The sequence below is a fragment of the Phycodurus eques genome, chromosome 16 (genome assembly GCF_024500275.1).
Source record: "Phycodurus eques isolate BA_2022a chromosome 16, UOR_Pequ_1.1, whole genome shotgun sequence".
NCBI lineage: Eukaryota > Metazoa > Chordata > Actinopteri > Syngnathiformes > Syngnathidae > Phycodurus > Phycodurus eques.
Genome location: NC_084540.1, coordinates 20,038,764 through 20,058,292, shown reverse-complemented (window position 1 = coordinate 20,058,292; position 19,529 = coordinate 20,038,764). Strand labels below are relative to the sequence as shown.

At 43.0% G+C, this 19,529-nt stretch overlaps 1 protein-coding gene across 2 annotated transcripts; it reads left to right on the top strand.

Moving 5' to 3' along the window:
- The first annotated feature begins 235 nt into the window (after positions 1-235).
- prkacaa (protein kinase, cAMP-dependent, catalytic, alpha, genome duplicate a) lies at positions 236-18,667 on the top strand. Of its 2 annotated transcripts, XM_061700184.1 has the most exons (11): positions 236-1,001; positions 10,509-10,570; positions 10,852-10,980; positions 11,582-11,680; positions 11,788-11,870; positions 11,980-12,106; positions 12,243-12,338; positions 12,411-12,533; positions 13,469-13,633; positions 15,042-15,167; positions 15,272-18,667. In XM_061700184.1, exons 1-10 carry the CDS (start codon positions 956-958, stop codon positions 15,165-15,167), a joined length of 1,056 nt encoding a protein of 351 aa, XP_061556168.1. In that variant the 5' UTR covers positions 236-955; the 3' UTR covers positions 15,272-18,667. The 2 variants fall into 2 exon arrangements, with proteins under 2 accessions (XP_061556168.1, XP_061556169.1); XM_061700185.1 differs by lacking the exons at positions 236-1,001; positions 15,272-18,667 and adding an exon at positions 7,088-7,440 and having other exon boundaries at positions 15,042-15,252.
- The last annotated feature ends 862 nt before the right edge of the window (positions 18,668-19,529 follow it).

Sequence of the window (19,529 nt, the reverse complement as noted above, 5' to 3'; positions counted from 1 at the left end):
AAATATTTGACTTGCAAGTGATTACGTCGAACAGCTGCCAAATTAAAACAAAAGGTGGAAAAACAACAGCTATCGTTACAGTCGGGACGACTATTGGCTTACAGGCAAGCCACGTAGGCGGGACAAAGATGGCGGGCTGTCCAATCACATATCCGCAGTGACTTGCAATGCCAAGCTTCGTTCAATCGGCGCTTGAGTCGCTTACGCCTGTCATTCCAAGTAGCCTATTGGAAGCCTTTGAGAGGCGGTGCCAGGTGGATGGATGACTGGAGTTTCCCTTGCGGTCGAAAGATTAATGGAAAGACTCTGTTGATTTGGGGAATTGTCCGTGAGACGGTCGGCTCCGGGGGAACCGTCGCACTCGGCCTGGCTGGGTTCGAAGCGAGCGCGGACGAGAAAGAAGAAGAAGACGGCGGGCGGGACGAGGAATAAACCTGGATACCGAATTTGTTTCTGCACAGAACACGGAGCGGAAGATGGGGCCTGCCCACACACACACACACACCGAGCGCCTGGTTTGATAAGGCCACTGTACGACTACGGGGGACGCTAACAAGCTAACAGCTAGTCACATCAACTGGAAAAAGCGGCTGCCGACCACCCGCCCAACACCCCCGGACTGCCTTCGGATACATGACTATAAGCCAATAACTAAATAACTACCAGTCGAGTTGTTCCCTGAATGTTGAATATTTGACGAGCTAGCCGAGCTAACACCCACTTTAGCCTTAGCCGAGTGTAGCAAAAGGCTCGGTTTTAAGAGTTGTTCCCCAAAAAGTGACCGTCGGGGAGAACAAATATATTACGAGCCGTTTGTCGAGAATGATTGCGGTCAGCTAGTGGCCACCGGACAGCTTCATCGAGCAACTGTTTAAGCAGGCGGTTGTGAGGGTTGTCGTCAAGCCGCACGAAGTCGCAAGCAAACCCACAGGAGCCCGCTTGACAGGCTGCCATCATGGGCAACACGCCCACCGCGAAGAAAGGCAATGAGATGGAGAGTGGTAAGTCAAAAAACACCCCAAAAACCTTATCATATAGTTTTATTTGTCATTTTTCCAAACTCACTCTGCTGCTAATAGTTGTCATCTCATGCCCCTGTGTTTGCTCCCTGGCCCATTCGTTCATGCACACTTTGAACAAAAGAGGATTTTACTCGTGTTGTTCTCGGATTTACGTGGCAAAAGCTCGTGATAAAAGTACCCTGAGGTGCATCCAGAGGTGGTACTCATGACGACAACACAAGCAGCCTTCACTGAGTTGGCCTCGTCGCTGTTCCAGCCATCCATCCATCCATTATCTACCGCTTATCCGAAGTCGGGTCGCAGGGGCAGTAGCTTTAGCAGGGACGCCCAGACTTCCCTCTCCCCAGCCACCTCATCCAGCTCTTCCGCGGGGATCCCGAGGTGTTCCCAGGCCAGCCGAAAGACTTGGTCTCTTCAGCGTGTCCTGGGTCGTCCCCGGGGTCTCCTCCCGGTGGGACGTGCCCAGAACACCTCACCGGGGAGGACTCCAAAAAGGGTGGGTACTCTGAGCTGAACTGCTGTTTGGTGCATAGGCACAAACAACAGTCAGGACCTGTCCCCCCCCACCCGAAGGTGGAGGGAGGCTACTCTCTTGTCCACCGGGGTGAACCCCAACGTACAGGCGCCGAGCCGGGGAGCAATAAAGTATACCCACACCTGCTCGGCGCCTCTCACCATGGGCAACTCCAGAGTGGAAGAGACCCACCCCCTCTCAAGAGGACTGGTACCAGAGCCCAAGCTGTGTGTGGAGTCGAGTCCGACTATGTCAAGTCGGAACTTCTCGACCTCACACACCAGCTCGGGCTCCTTCCCTGCCAGAAAAGTGACATTAGACGTCCCTAGAACCAGCTTCTGTAGCCGGGGATCGAATCGCCAAGGTCCCCGCCTTCGGCGACCGCCCAGCTCGCACTGCACCCGACCCCTATGACACCTCCCACAGGTGGTGAGCCCATGGGAAGGGGGATCCACGCTACCCTTTCGGGCCGTGCCCGGGCAGACCCCTGGCCTGGCTCCAGGCGGGGGCCCCGGTGACCCGCATCCGGGCAAGGGAAACCTGAGTCCATTTTTTGTCGTCATGATAAGGGGTCTTTGAGCCATGCTTTGTCTGGTCCCTCACCTAGGACCAGTTTGCCATGGGTGACCATGCCAGGGCCATAAAACCCCAGAAAACTTAGCTCCTGGGATCATTGGGACACACAAACCCCTCCACCACGATAAAGTGACGGCTCAAGGAGCGGCTCGTCATTGTTGTGAAAGTCAATCCCAGACTAATAATTAAACCCACTAATCTTGAGAAGGGGGTTATTCGTCTTTAAGAAGGCTAAGACTTGCGTTAAAATGGTGGAATGTGAGGATTATTGTGATTATAGCGACAAAGCCACCGGGACAGGACAATGCAGTCATATGATGCCCGTGGAACAATCCTCTCCAGGCACAAAACTTGGGAGCCTCTTGAACATCATGTGAGGAGATGAGATGTGTTCAAGAACAAGGCTGCTTGTATATTCCACTGTAGTCTACTCTCAAAGTCTCAGCCTAATAGCATAATTGCCAGTAATTTTTAATTTACAGAGGCCACGATATCAATTAAAAAAAAAAAAAATACCAATGTGCTAGCTAAACATTTTTTCACTGTCAATGTTTGAACCGTGCATAATATTACTGTGCCTTACATATCCATCCATCCATCCATTTTCTTTACTGGTTATCGTCAGTGGGGTTGCGGGCTGCTGGAGCCTATCCCAGCTATCTTTAGGTGGGAGGCGGGGTAGACCCTGAACCGGTCGCCAGCCAATCGCAGGGCACATATAAACAAACAACCATTCACGCACACAGTCTCACGTACGGGCAATTTAGAGTCTTCAATCAACCTACCACGCATGTTTTGCGGATGTGGGAGGAAACCGGAGTGCCTGGAGAAAACCCACCCAGGCACAGGGAGAACATGCAAACTCCACACAGGCGGGGCCGGGATTTGAACCCCGGTCCCCAGAACGTGAGGCAGATGTGCTAACCAGTCATTCACCGTCATTCACACTGTGCCTTACAATAATATTAAATATACTTTTTTAGGAATAAAACCACTGTCCAATTTATACAACTTTACATGAAGGCAGCAGTAATGTCATAATCTTACCATTTGCAAGTGTGAAAAGAAGGTAATGCCTGCATGGTGATAGTAAACTTTAAAAACAATAAATCATGTAGACTTGTGAAGTATAATGGATTGCCTGTATGCCTTGTAGGTGAGCCTCTTCACGTTAAGATTGAACCGCTAACTCCTCGTACGTCACAATAAGTTCCATTTCCGGGTTCTATGATTTTTGTCACCACCTTTCTTCTTAGCCATCACTGGTCCGCCTCTGCTACCGTCAGTGTTTCCCCCCCCCCCCCAACATGGTTCATGAGGGCCTGGCGAAGGCTCTAGGGACCTCGGTGTTATATTTTTATTCATAACACCACGAGTGACTCGCAAGTGAGAACAGCTAGCTGCGAAATGAGAAGCGGCTCCTCCTCGCTGCTGGACAGTACGTGTGAAAGAACGGCCTCCATTTCAAATCTAGAACATTCAACTCATCGGTTACGAGGGATTTTCCCTCTTTTAGTACTATGACTTTGACTTCTATAACCCTATTGTCATAAAAGTTCAACTTTTCGCTCCTGTGTGATATAATTTAATTGTTGTAAAATTAGTGCTGCATCAATGGAATATTTTTAGAGTCAAGTATTCTACCAATCAATTAATTGAACAATCAGATGAAAATAGATTTTTCATTAATAAACAATGTACATTTCATATTATTCTTGTCCACTTGGGGTCCTCATTCTCGCCTTGTAATGTTTGTATTTTACTTTGACATTTTTGTGATCAAGTTATTCCATCGATCGTTGCAGGCCTATGCAAAAGTATTTATTTTCCTCTTGCGTATCCTCACAAAATTAACAAATTTTTTCACATAATCATTCATCACAAAATTCTGACGTATTTTTCCGTGATTTTACAAAAATATTTTCATAAGTATGACTTTTCCTCATAATATTGCAACCTAATTGATGCATAATTATGCGAGATATTTTTTCTTGCAATATTACAAGATTCACAACATTATTCTGGGAAAATACTTTATATAATAATAATTAATAGATAATTTTTCAACTTTATTCTTGCAAAACCTTTATCTTATAATATTTCAACCTTATTGTTGCAAAATTCCGATTTACCGATAGTTTACCTCTAATGATAATTTAGCACTTTTTTTTTTTTCTTGCATACATAACAACAGAACATAGACCCTCAAGTAGTGGTCCCGTTTTGTTTGCGTGCAAAATACAGAGGGAGGGTTTGTAGAAACACATTCTGCCTGCTTGAGTAAGAGGAGCTGCAGCAAGGCAGGGTACAAAACAGAGGCCGGGCCCACAGGAAGAAGCTGATCTGGTGCAGGAAGTGAAAGCGAGCGAGGTTCAGCCCAAAGCTTCCTCGAGTCTGTTTGGTCGTTTGAAAAGCAATTTGGGATTCCCCACGTGGCCCCGCCGCATATCATCTAGCTCGGCCCGGCCTTGTGTGTGCCATGTGTTTATTCAGAAGAGGCTGGCATGGGTGGGAGGGGGTGTTTTGGTGCGGGGGATTCTGACAATCCTGCCCTATCTGAGGGGCGGCGGGGTGAGGATATCTTCACTGGAGCACAGCTGAGGGGGTGGAGCTCTTGTAATTTTTTTATTTCAGTGGGTGTAAGCCTTCCTCTTTTTATATTGCCTGATTTGAGTTTTTGCAAGTGCCCGCAGCCATGCTTGTGTTTGTCTTTGAAGATGGAGATGCTCTCACACACACACACACACACACACACAGAGTCTAGCCAGCTGTTATGTAAGCGATTGTTTTCCACACACAGTCAAAGAGGACATTGGTCATTCATTGTCAAATGAGTGCATGTTCTTTGCCTGTTCTACCTACTTAATGGTGATATGATCCTTGCGCTTAAATCTGTCCACACCACACTAAATTGTCTACGCCAAAACCGGCTTCTGTTGCTCTTGTGTGTGTGTGTGTGTGTGTGTGTGTGCGTGCTCCGAAAGTTGTATCAGTTTTGAATGCTCAACCTATCCGTTCTCCATTTATTGTTGGAAGTCGGGTTGATCAGATAAGCTTGCTGACTTGAGATAACTCATCAAGGCCAATGGGCACAGTGGGTGGAGCTAGTCAGTCACACGTCGTGACACACCTTGGACAACTTGTTGCTCGGTAGAATTTATCATATGCCGCAGGGCCAAAGAAAAATTTATAAGTGCACTTATAGCTATCTTATTTTTTTTAGTTAATGTTTTTTTCACATATTTTGTCATTTTATTTAAATCCCTACTCTAATTTTTCTTCTTCTGGCCACTTGTTGCTAGGTGGAGTTGATAATATCACACCGAATGCCCCACAGGTAAATTTGGAGAGAGAAAAAAAAAGTCACTAACACTTAGTAATATAGTTGTATTTGTTGTGTAGCTTATCATCTTATTTAACTTATTACTCTTTAAGTTTCTGCCCTGGTCACTTGTTGCTAGGCAGGGTTTGTAGAGCAGCATGTAAAAAAATAAATAAAAAAGTGCCACTTTTTATTGTTATTAATAGCTTGTTGTTTTTTTGCATACATCTATTAGGAGTTGAACATGAATTTTTTTTGTAGCTGACACCAATGTGACGAAAGTTGAGTCAAAGTCAATTAGTCGATGATGTCATTGATATTTTTTCAGTACATTACAGGGGCTCCCAGCCCTTTATTGCGCCACAGACCAGTTTCAGATCGACGTATTTCAACGGACCAGCATAGGGAAAAAGAAAAAAAAAAGATTAAAATATAATACAATTTACCATTACGCTAAATGTAGTTGTTGTAATTACTGGGAGCCTGTGCGAGTTTTTCTTTACATGCCCGTCTCATCTTGTCTATTGAATAGCGTGTTGTACAACGCGACATCATAACCGGGCTCATTAAAAAATAAAATAAAGCTTTTCTGTTCCACTGTTTCTGTTTCACTTGTGCTTTTATTGTATTTGAGGATAGACTTGTACATTATGCAAACGTGTGACCAGTCTCATTTATGGTGAAATACGTCCACACGCTAGTAGCATAGTACGTAAGTGTTAACGGCAGTTTTGGTCAAGCAACACAAGGGTCATGGTGTGGAGGCCGCCCTGACCACAGTCATTGTTCATAAAATGTAGTTGATAGCACTTTGGAGAAATAATTGTGCGAGGGGCTCACATATTTATTGTCCAGTACTTTGACCTGATCATTTTTTTTCTGCCATTTCTTCTCTAGATGGTTGAACAGATTAGTTGTTACTTTGCGGGGCAGATGACTCAGCTGCAGTCGTAACATATGACTTCATGTTCAATGTTACTTGCCCTGAATCAAAACATGTCCAGAAAACGGCTTGCTGTTATTTAGACAGCTTAATAAAGCCTTATCCATGCGTTCGCCCCCTGGTGGTTGGCTGACTACTGGTTGAGAAAGTGCATCATATGCAGCAGTGCTTGCCTTTCAAGTGTAAAAATCGCCGATGATCAGGTTAATTTAATCGTGACAGCCAAAATCGTGATCGCAATTAGAAATCGATTGTGCAGCCCTAACCCGTTTTAAAATAAATGTAAATACATTAACATGTGTATCCCCACAGGGGTGAATTTGGTGAGCTTTATCGCATTTAATGTTGATCAGCTCTCCCCAATATAATCTTACTGTCCCTGCATCAGAGTAGGCCAGTGAGGCCCAGGGGAGAAACGGGGGATTGATTTTTTTTTTTGAGGGATCAATGGAGCCCTGGCACTGCACTGACTCTCTGCTGTATTTGGGTAATTCAGTGTCTCATGACAACGTCATTTAATGTGTAAATAATGTAAAAAAATAAACACCCAAATGATTGGTTGAACTCATGTTTGTGTGCCTTGTCCACGTTTACACGCAACTCCCTCTCCAGTTTGGATGAATATACCAGCTAGGCTCTTTCCCCTGATGATTTTGTGTAGATCAATATGTGAGCGGGCACAGCAGGGGAGAACTTTGTGTACAGAATAAATAGTGATACAAGCAAAGCAAGGGTCCAGTCGATTCATGTGACTGCTGACAACAAAATTGACCGTTCTCGGAATCGAGACACCGGCGAGGACGCTCGACGAGATTCCCCGCGCATTAGGGCGACCGCCGAGCTGACCTGGAGACGCTGGGTAGCGGGGGCCATGAGTCGGCAGCTGTGAGGAGGAGTCAGATGGAGGCAAAAAAGCGGGCAGACTCTGCCGTGCTCATGTGTGACCGGAAGAGCTCCAGGAGGCACGCCAGCAAGAGGGAATCATCGAAGGAGTCCTCGTACTCCTCTGAATCGGGCTCACGCTCGGCGGAGGCCGCCGAGGTGCCCGTCGTCATCCCGGATGGTGAGAAATATTGGGTAGCGAGCGACGCTTACAACATGAACAGTGGTCCCGACAGAACCGCGTCTTCCCATATCGGACCTGCTGAGCTCAATTAGTGCCTCTTTCTAACAGGAAGTTGAACAACTTTCCCAGGAAACTATATATTTTTTCCCGCTCCCCTCTCTCTAGTGACCACTTAGCTTCTATTGCACTCAGTCGACTCTGTCAACATGTTTATGCAATCCCTGCTCCCGCTCATCCTATTGTCGCAGCTGTTGCTCTTTGGGGAATTTGTAAGCCATCGACTAGCTTGAATTTAGATTTCTGTGTTTGTTTTTGTGTGTGTGTGTGTGTGTGTGTGTGTGTACTGTTCATGTTCACCCCACATTTTTAGGATGAAGATACCTCAAAATAAGCCAAACCTTGGATGTAACTTTTTGGGGGTAGCACTACAGAAAACTACCAGTGACAAAAGGATAAGTGTGATGGTAGTCCTAAAATGGGAACTGGAACTTCCTGTAATGTAAGACAATTGTCGAGCTGCTCAGTACAGAGACCCATAGAATTAGTTAACTATCATTTGCGTTCACGAATTAATTTCACAGCGCATATTCTAATGTAAATGGGATGTAGCTGAAAGCATAATGACTGACAAGTATTGAAAAAAACTGGAGATGCTGTCAGAGGTGTCTTCAAATGCTGAGTAGTTTTCCTTTAGTTTATTAAGTATGCTCTAGTTGATTTGCGTCTCCCATTTAGGACTGTTAGAAAAATTGAAATTGTTGCTTAAAACGTTTGCCTGTCCAGGGTAAGAATTAATTAATTCATCCATCCATCCATTTTCTACACCGCTTATCCTCACTTGGGCCACTTCATATTATTTATTTTTTTTTACAGGAAAATATTTCTCAAAATTTGAATCATCACAGGAAGGGTTATGTAACTCTTTGGAGGTTCCATGGGAGTGAAAGTCAAAATGGATGGGGACAGTTTGACAGTGTGGCTACAAGTTGGAGACTGTACCTCTTGCAGCTGACGTGCGCGTGCATTTGGCCGCGGGCTGTCGTTTCGCATCGATTATTCCGACATTCCCACATGATCCTGAAAGACTCGATGTGCTGTAGCTAGCGTTTCTGTAGTTTTAAAGCGGTTTGTATGCCGTGCAAGTTGTACTTGCTCTCCTTTTTTGAGTTGATTGATTTTATGCCTAATCATCACTAACTATGAAAAGCATCGCTGTGTTACAAGGAGCTGGACATCCATCCTGTGCAGTGTGGTTATTGAACAGATGTTAAAGAGGAATGAGGAAGGACGGTGGTTATCTGCGTGTTCCCACAGATAACCGTGATTCGGCCCTTAAAGATAAGCGGCGAGGAAAAATGTACTTCTTCATATGACACCGTGTGTCGGAATACGTCCACAGGCATGTCTTCGGCCGGCCGATAACGGTGCGTGTATCCAGTGTCGCGTGTGTGTTTGCTGCGCTGCTGCGTCCACTGAAGGCCAGGACTTGTGTGGCTTTGGATTGTACTGCTGGGTTAAACTGCACTGCTCTCCACACGTTTACACTGCAGTGATAAACTGATTAGTCACGCCGATTGTTCCCCCTCTCCCCTGTCATAATCATCGGTTGAAGCCCATAAACTCAAAATTACACACATTATGCATCCCTTAAATATAAAAATAAGAATCTGTTTCTGCAAGTGTACAGTGGAACCTCTAAGGTCCGACACAATGCTGTTTCACAACGCTGGTCAACCACCAATTTGCCGATGGTGCATAACAATTTCCCCATAATCTGTTTCTGTCATAAAAACGTAATTGACGCAATTTCAAGCAACACTGTAGCATTCTTAACTCTCATGTAATTATAAGTTAAAGTCAATGTAAAGTGAACCGCAGAGTGTTGTTAACAAATTTGAATGAATAAAGAAATCGCCAAGTACATAAAATGAGGCTCTAAAATACAGCCCACCTCCAAGCAGTCGTCGGCTATTGGCGTGTCCGCTGAATGCACTGAAAACGCGCCCCGTTCGACCGTCACCGGTCACACTCATGCTCGTACAGCGTGTCTCAAATGTCTACAGTGTGAACCGCAGGCTGACGTGTGTCGCACTGTTTGATAAACACTTAACTTTCCCTGACGTGTCTCTTATGTGGACCCACACACGACACAAAAGCGAGTGACTTATTGGCCGACGCCAGTCCGCGGGCTAGCACTTCAGGTTGAAGCCGTAGCTTGTCAGCCAACTGCATGCTGTAATGGTAGAAATGGGCCAAATTATTATTATTACTAAGTAATTCACAATTCCACTGATGGAAAGACGATGCTCAGTACTTATATAGTGGAGGAGTGCTAGCTCATGGCCAGAAAGCCCAAGTGCCTTCCTGGACTTGGTTTTAGCGACGCCCCAAAAAAATCCAGACAACTGAAATGATTTAAAAATAATATAAATTCAAAAAAAGAGTTGAATGCTATATCTCAACAATTCACTACCACATTCATCTCAGTCTTTGCAGAAGATTTCAAACATGATGTATTTAACTCATTTCTGAATTCACTGTTGGCATCAAGACAAAAACAACAGAACAGGCTAAAACGATTACTTGAATAATTCGATTACAAAGAAAAGTCAACGCAACATCTTTGCCTGGAAGCTTCCTAGGGATGTTTTTTTTTTTTTTCACACGGATGGAGCTCTGTGAGATGGACAGACAGACTTTTCCTGAAAATTGTGTTTCAATTTGGATTTGTTCCACTCTATTACCGTTTAACTTTTATTTGATCTTTCATCTTCACATGGGACCCAAGTGACGTACAGAACTAAAATCCTAGGAGCACCACTGTGGTGATTAGGTTACGATTGATGACTGTGGCCATTTTGGAATGTTGTAAATGCTGGCTGCGTGATGACCTCCATTAAAGCTAAGACTTCTGACTTCCTAGAACGCTCTGTGTGACACAGGAAGTGGTTTTGATGATGTCTATGGATATGTTCTAGAAGCATCCCGTGCGTTGTTGCATGATGGGAAACGGTCAATCAGCGATACTGTTAACTTCTCTTTGTTTTGTTTGTTTCCCATCACAGTGAAGGAGTTTCTTGCCAAAGCCAAGGAAGATTTCCTAAAGAAATGGGAGAATCCAGCACAGGTAAGACAACATCAGACAGTAAAGTTCATTTAAGACACACAATGTCAGCTGGGATAGGCGCCACCTCGCCTGCAACCCTGATGAGGACGACGACAAAAGAAAATGGATGGATGGATGTTAGTGTGATAATCGAGTGAACTGTGGGAGTAGTCACACCTTTGTAGTGTTTAGTCTCAAGACAGTGCACCCTCTGCTGGTGTATGTATAAAAAAAAAAAAAAAAAAAGTTTTCTTTCTTTCTTCCATATTCTGGTGTGTTGACATTTTCGCTCATTTCCTCAGCAAACCGCAGGATTGGACCACTTTGAGCGAATCAAGACTTTAGGCACAGGCTCCTTCGGCAGAGTCATGCTGGTCAAGCACAAAGATTCGGGCCAGCACTTTGCCATGAAGATACTTGACAAACAAAAGGTTAGCCGCATATATTTATGGCTGGTTTACTCTAACTTTAGTGCCCGAATAAGTAAGTTTTGTTTAAAAAAAAAAATATTAAAAAACGTGCAGAACGTATAGACATCACTGCCCACAGTGTAAAAAAAAAATATATATATATATCCCTAAATGTCATGCATTTAAAGAATGATAAAATAAGTTGACATATAAACACAAAAAGGTGCATCTCAATAAATTTGGATAGTGTGGAAAAAGTCATTTATTTCAGTAGTTAAGCGAAAAAGTGAAAAAAAAGTTACATACAGTAGATTGGCTAGTATCACTACACACAGAGTGAAACGTTTCATGATTTTGATGATTATATCTTTCTATCCAAAATTCACAATCTCAAGAAATTTAAATATTACATAAAAGCAATCAATGAAGTTTTTATATAGAAATTACAGGCTTTTTATGCGCTCTGTGGAAAATATTATCCTTTTGTTTTTGATTAATCTGTATATGAGTTAGTTTTTGAATGGAACTACTGAAATGAACATTTCTACCATATTTTAATTTAACTGAGATGCACCTCTAAATGTATTTAAAAAAAAAAAAAATCCCTTCTGGGGTGTTTCAGGTGGTAAAGCTGAAGCAGATCGAGCACACGCTGAATGAGAAACGCATCCTGCAGGCGGTTAACTTTCCCTTCCTCGTGCAACTGGAGCATTCTTTTAAGGTTTGCAGATTTTCAATGCTCCTTCTGAGCAGGCTGCCTCGTCTCATTTTGGGTTTATTTTCCACACCTTTTGCGTCACGTTAAGCCTTTTGCTCGTCTCCCAACAGGACAACAGTAATCTCTATATGATAATGGAGTACGTGCCTGGAGGCGAAATGTTCTCCCACTTGAGGAGAATCGGTAGATTCAGGTACGCTGATGTTCAATTTTTTTCCCCCTTCATCGTTTGTCCTAAATACTTCAGCTGCATACAAATATTGTTGTTTGATTTCTACTGATATGAATGCCTTCCCCCGCAGTGAACCACACGCCCGCTTCTACGCAGCTCAGATTGTACTGACGTTTGAGTACCTTCACTCGCTGGACCTCATCTACAGAGATCTGAAGCCAGAGAACCTGCTCATTGACCAGCAAGGTTACATCCAGGCAAGGCTATTTGACAACTTCTTTTTTAGCTTTAAAAAGTGTGATTTACCCCCCCCCACCCAGTAAAAGAACTGAACACACACACACATATATATATATATATATATATATATATATATATATAAAACTTCCGCAGGTTACAGATTTTGGCTTTGCGAAAAGAGTGAAAGGCCGAACCTGGACGCTTTGCGGAACCCCGGAGTATCTGGCACCAGAGATCATCCTCAGTAAAGTGAGTGTTTGACCATGATTCTCAAAGCTACAGTTGAAGATGCATCGCCACCTTATTATTTTACGTTTCCAGGGCTACAATAAAGCTGTCGACTGGTGGGCACTGGGTGTGCTCATATACGAGATGGCTGCTGGCTACCCCCCCTTCTTTGCAGACCAACCCATACAGATTTATGAGAAGATTGTATCAGGAAAGGTGAGTTTATTAAGGTCATGTATTTTTTTTCCTGTTTGCGGGGTAGAAGTGCACTGCATCGAAATGAGGGTTGCTTCGATGAGGTTTGAGACCAAGATAAATAATTTCAAAAATGTTCCCACCATCAATGTGTGACCTGTAACTTGTACAACTCAATTGCCTTTTTTTTTTTTTTTTTTTTTAATTTGTTTTAGTATTTTTTGAGAGGGAAAGTCAAATTCAACAACTGTAATAATGTTGTGCACACCCTCTTGAGAACTCGGGGGGATGTATGTGGCTTGTTCAGATTTAACCAATCACATTCAAACTGATGTCATAGGGGAGTCAACACAGACCTGCGACCATTTAAACCTCTGGTTAACCCCAAATAAAGTACAGATCTTCTTGGAGGCTTTTCGTGACCTTGACTGGAGTTTGTAGACTTTTTACATCCACTGTATGCGCCCTGTAATTATCTGGTAAAATAATTCCCCACTCATTTTCCACTTGGATAGTGTGGGCTGAAAAATTGTTCAAAATCTTGATCGATCCTGTTGTTTCACCGTCGCCTACCAAAGCTGCGCCTTCAGAAAAAAAACGACAATTTAAATAAAGGCGACAGACTAATTTCATTCAGCTCAATCATCTGTCACCTCTAACGGCAAAGTTCCGACTAGTCCACATCGTGCTCTAAACGTCATTGTGGAGTAGTAAATTTGACAAATAGAATAATAATAAGCGCTCCAGAAAATGGATGGATGGAAGAAACTCTAGCTGCCCCCAACTTTGTAAACGCTAACAGCGACGTTTGGGGGTTGTACTGGCGATGTAATGAGATCGCAAGTTGATGTGAACGGAGTACTGGCACCAGCACCAGCTCAACGTGAAAGGCTTGTTAGCAAGAGCTCCCCAAAAATCCGAAAAGCTCGACTGTGACACCCTCTGGCCTTTTCCAGGTTCGCTTCCCTTCGCACTTCAGCTCGGACCTGAAGGACATGTTGAGAAACCTGCTGCAGGTGGACCTCACCAAGCGTTTCGGCAACCTCAGGAACGGAGTCAACGACATCAAGGGCCACAAGTGGTTCGCCACCACCGACTGGATCGCCATCTACCAGAGAAAGGTGAGCCTTGCCAGTAATGGAAAGTAACCAAGTACAAAAAAATTTCTGATATCTGTACTTGAGGATTTCTTTTTCTGACAACTTTTTATTTGTACTCCCTATTATTTTCAGAAAAGATATATGTACTCTCTACCGCCGTACTTTTTCAACGTTGGCGGACGTCTCAACTTTATACATGGAGTACTGTACTTTGGAAAAAAACAAAAAACTGCAGCTGAAACAAAGTGCTGTTCATACATAATCGAGTATAAAACAATTATAAACAATAACAATCAAATCAAATAAAACAAGGCGTAGTCTCATGCTGAGTTGAAAGCCAACTAATAAAAATGGGCTTTAACACCATTTTATAAAAATGGTCAGTGAGAGGCCTTGTCTGATGTGCACAGGGAGGTCATTCCATAGTTTGAGACCAGCGCTACCCTCTTTTGCCTAGACTTCAGTATCTGCAAGCAGCTGGTCAGCGTAGGGATAGAGCAGCCCAGAGAGGTAAGGAAGGGTGCGACAATTTATAGATTTAAAAACAAATAAAAGGATCTTAAAATCATCTCTAAAATCCACAGGCAGCCAGTGGAGGGAGGCCAGAATACAAGTTCTGCGCTCGCTATTATTATGCGTTCCGGTTAAAAGACGAGCAGCGGTGTTCTGAACAAACTGCAGACTGGCTGACTCCAAAGTAAAGTGACGACGTAAATAGAAAGAGGTCAAGTCAACCATTTGTGAGCTCTAGATTGATTGAGATTTTGGGGTCTTATAAGGCGGGAGGGGGGGGGGGGGGGAACCAGGGACAGCACCAACATGGTGGAACATGAAGCAGGGAGCATGAACAGATTCAGAGAAGATATTTCCCATCCATGGCTTTATTTAAGATAATTGTTTGATGTTGTCGGCTACAAGAACGATTCGTGGCGAACGGTTTTCTAAAAACCACCAGCTTTTGGCATTCAAAAATTCTCCCTCTAAAACACATACACGGGGTTATTTGATGAATCCGTCTGCCCACAATGGGCGCACCGCCCGGCACAAAAGGGACAAATGAAACGCTCGCACACTGTGACAAGGTTCCACCACCGGACAATTTGCTTTGTTTGTTGTGTGGTTTGCAAGTGGAATAGTTCTAACATTAAGCTGTTTGTAAATCGGGGTTTGCCACCTCTGACTGAATGTGTAATTTGTCCCTTCGGATCAGTCCTTGTATTAAGGAGAGTAGCAACACTGTCATTGCCATGGCAACCACAAATCACCAACTGTAGGAGTCTATCGATGCGCAGTGGACCAACCTTGACATCCATTGTGACCATTTAGCATTAGCGTTTGAGCGAATTTGACTTTTCAGACTAACGGAACACGCCATGGTTTATATTTTATTATTATTCCACTCCCTTACTTGTGTGCTCGTGCGTTCCAGGTGGAGGCGCCCTTCATCCCCAAGTGCAGAGGCCCCGGCGACACCAGCAACTTTGACGACTACGACGAGGAGGAGATCCGGGTGTCCATCACGGAGAAGTGTGCCAAGGAGTTCGCCGAGTTCTAGGTTCCGATCCACCGCTTAGCCGGAGTCGGGGTTCCCGGGGGGGGTTGGGGCGGGCGTGTATCCGGCGGACTGCTTATTCGTAATTATTTTTTTTTTTTGTTCAGTCCATCGCCTCCAGACGGGAGAGGCGGGTCAAGCAGCGAGGAAAGCGCCAACAGAACCAACAGTGTTGCCTTTTTCTCATTCCTAATCCCAACTGTTACCCGTTCGTTCCTAAACTTGCATCATCACACGGTGTCGTCGGGCGTTGTTAAGGTACCCAATCTGCCCCCCGCCCCTCCCTCTCTCTCTCTCTCTCTCTCTCTCTCGTTCTTTGAGCAGCAACTTGATTGTCTCGTTAACCTCCCCCCGCTCTAAAGTCGACCGAGCAATACCGAGTCCAACAGATGTGTCTATCGCGATGCCAACCGGTTGGAACACTGTCAGACGAAAAGCCTCTGCGTAGAGCTTTAGAGTTGACAAAGATTTATCACCGTCTACGCATTTTTGTTCGCGTTTCACATCTGTCTTTATTGCAGCTTTTTTATTATTACTACCCTACTGGTGATTTTTTTTTTTTTTTTTATATTTATGTTGATCTGTGCTTGTGTTTACTTATTGTTTAACAGTCATAGTCAACACTTCTATTATTATTTAAATTCCTTACAGTACATGTATATTGATTATATACAGTGGCCCATGCAAAGTCTACATACCCCCTGCTGAACAGCTGAATGTTATTTGGGGTTAATCAGACGTGTGTTTCACATGAGTTTGAATGTGATTGGTTATTTCTGAGTAAAAGCCACGACCTCGTCGGGAGCAGGGGTGTGAAGATTTTTTATAACCACTGTGTATAGAGAGAGGCACTCAAAATGATTCAACCCCCAATTATAAATGAGATTTATTTGCCAATTCATAATGGGTGAAATGAAGCAACACGACCAAATGAACATTAAAACATCACGTTGATCATTCAGTAAACTTTTTGTACGTTTGCAAATGGACTTTACCACGGGCAGCGCGGTGGAATATTGGTTAGCTCTGAGGTTTGGGGTTCGAAACTCTGCTTCTGTGGGTTTTCTCCAGTTACTCCAGCTTCTTCCCACATTCCAAAAAACATGCGTGTCAGGTTGATTAAAGACTGGAAATTGTGCGTAGGTGTGAATGGTTGTTTGTCTGTGTGTGTCCTACGATTGGCCGGCAACCAGACCAGCGTGTACCGCACCTCTGACCCGACCGAAGTCAGCTGGGTGGATGAACTTTACGGCAGGGGTTTGAATCCTTTTGAGTGCAACAGTTACGTGCCGGAGAACAACTTGTCTCTCATAGCTGTGAGTACGTGAATAAAGATCCATTCTGGCCCAGTTGGCAAACCTGACAGCATCGCAAGCTTTTCTGTATGGATTGAAGTGGAAAAGAAAAGGGTCGAAAACAAGTTTTAGCTACTTGTGCCTGTTTTTTTCTTCTTGGGGTTTTATTTTAATTTTTTTCTTCTGTGTGTGTTTGCCTAAAGGCCCCGAAACTTGTAAACCCCCAACTGCTGGTGATACACAAACGTGTCCTATTTAGTATGGCCCTCGGATGACTTGACAACACCTAAAAATGGCCGCTGCTTAGAAATTATTATTTTTTTTCCTATTGGTGTCCAATCTTTATTTTAGTTTGGATGCAAGACAATCGCAGACCAATGCTGAGCCCTGGTTTGTGGACTCCGTGCGTTCATGAAGGTTGTACGCTTACCGTCCTCTCTTTCGCACACACACACACACACACACACACACACACACACACACACACACACTCCGTATGAGGTGCTAAACTTGTTTTTTTGTGTGTGTGTGTGTGTGTGTGTGTGTGCGTGCATTACTTTTGACTACCCCCCCCATTTTGTCATGTTGTGGCATGACTTGTTTTTTTTTTCCTAAACGAATGTGATTGATTTCAGTGGAGGCTGAAGCCTCGTAATGTAATAGAGATCAAACGCTGGATGAATTTCATTTTGAATGTCCTCAACTTGTCTGATGGTTTCAACTGCTGTTTGGGAAATATGATGGTTTTTTTTGTTTGTTGTTGTTTTTGTTTTTAGGCCACGTTAATCCAGTGAGCGTTAGTCTCCCCACCCCACCGACCCACCCACCCTCTGAAATAGTAAAGCTACGACAGCTAGCTTACTTACACATCCAATACATGTTATTTGTCATTACAGCCTTTTCCACGAGTCCAAGTGTCGCATAAAGCGTGGATATTGACCCAAATCACATTTTCAAATACTGTGGAGCCTCCAAAGTCCAAAGAAACACCAAATTGTTCTCATTTCAAAACATTTTCCCCCAAATAGGATGTAATGTAGAGGTGAATTGATTTGTTCCAGGGGTCAAACTTTCACTGTTGAAAAACCTTACGGAATTTCATTACTGTACAATAAAACCAAAATAAAGTAAAAGTACTCATTCTTTGACGATGCATAATAGATTTGTTGTCAGGAATCTTCTCTAGTCATTAGCCACTAAGCTTCCAGCTGCACTCTTATTAGAATCTGTTTGGTCAATTCAATTTTTGTATGCATTTCATTGTACTGTCGTTAAGCCTAATTGCATACTTGCCGAATTAATATCTTAAAATTTTTGGGAAACAAAAACAACAAATTCAACAAACGAGTCTCGTTGCCTCGAGAATCTTCGCAAACATAAAGACAAAAAAATTTTAGCTAATGTATTGATCTTGTGACGAGTTAAAAATGACCTCGGGTAGTGTGCTATTAGGCTGACAATATTGTGCTGAGCAGACGCTTTCCATTGCCGCAATGAGTTTATTTTCTGACTTTAGGGTTATCATGACGCTTCTCCTCCTTGCCATCACTGGTGCCCCTTTTTTGGACGTTGGACTTTGGGGGCGTCCGCTCATGTGAAGACACCACCGCGTTGAATAGAGCACATGTAATACGGTTCTGTTAAGGCTTCAAAGGCAGCGATCCATCTTCTGGAACGATCCTTTCATATTGTTGCGTCCCACATGCCTCTCGTTATTTAGCTTATTATTGTTATTATATTATTATTATATATCAGATAAACACTAAAGAATACGTGAACATAATAGTTTTCTCTTGTTGTTTGCCTTCGAATTAACGTCAATTTTCCACGATACAACATAACGCTTTTTACATCCGAGATGTTTAGGTTCATATTTTCTAATTGTATTTTCAAAAAAAAAAATAATAATCTAAAAATAAAAAATGGTGAAACTAGAACATCCTTTTTTTTTTTTTTTAAGTTTCCCCCCCCCTCATGACCTGGGTACAGTGATTGTGTAGTTTAATGTACCTTTTTCGGGGGAGGTCAGAGGGGAGAATACTGTATATTATTACGCCTTTACAGTCTTAACTATCTTACCTTCTGGAGAACTTGACAGATACCCATAGAACACAATGAATATGGTTAAAAAAAAAAAATATATATATATACACATAAAATATTTTGCAAAATGTATCATTCCAATAAAGTTTTACTTGTTAAGACGAATCTGCCTTCTGTGTACATTTCAAATTTGAGCACTTCACTCCTAGTAGAAAAGACGTGGATAGCACCGCAGGTGCAAATCTTTAGACAACAAATTGGTAACCAGCTCGAAATAAAAGTTTCGGTGAGTCAAAATCAACCTTTAAATACAGTACACAGTTACAGGTAAGTTTACATGAATAGAATAAATTGAAATTCTGATTTAAACTTGTGTCCCACATATTCCACGAGTTGGAGGAAAATCCAAAATGTGCATGTAATGGTCTGATGATGTACATGATAATGTATTATTTGCTCTACCGTACACTTACTTTATGGTGCCATGTGCGAAAAGCAGTTTTTGAGCACTTTAGCCCCTATCGCAAATTAGTTTTTCAATGCAAAATGAGGTATTTTGATACAATATGGCTTTTTTTTTTTTTTTTTTTTTTTACCCCCCTCAAAAATGTCTGCGATGGACCCAAAAACCCATAAACCACAGCTAAACAAGGCCCCACTAAATAGTCTGTCTTGAATGCTTATTTAAGGGCGAAATTGAATATTTTTGCCGTTTATTTAAACTTACTGCGTCTTGTTTTGTCGCATTGTGTGCAATACAGCATGCCATTATTGACCCCCTTAAAAAATAGTCTGTTGCATGCCGAATAATCCCCGAAACCTGTTTTAGAGCAAAATAAGGTATTTTTGCTATGTATTTTACCTCAATTGCCACATGCGGATAAATAAAGGTATCTTAATATGATTAATATGCCTCCTTTTGAAAGGTGAGACCAACGCACACCAGAACCTCAAGAAGTACTTTCTCACTGCTTTTGGCTGTTTTTATTTATTGTATTTATTTATTTTTTGCTCTTGGTTTATACTA

Coding starts and splice junctions, on each gene's coding strand:
- prkacaa (XM_061700185.1), top strand. CDS start 7,278: ATGGAGGCAAAAAAGCGGGCAGACTCTGCCGTGCTCATGTGTGACCGG. Junction 7,441..10,508: donor GCCCGTCGTCATCCCGGATG/GTGAGAAATATT, acceptor TTCCCATCACAG/TGAAGGAGTTTCTTGCCAAA. Junction 10,571..10,851: donor AATGGGAGAATCCAGCACAG/GTAAGACAACAT, acceptor TCATTTCCTCAG/CAAACCGCAGGATTGGACCA.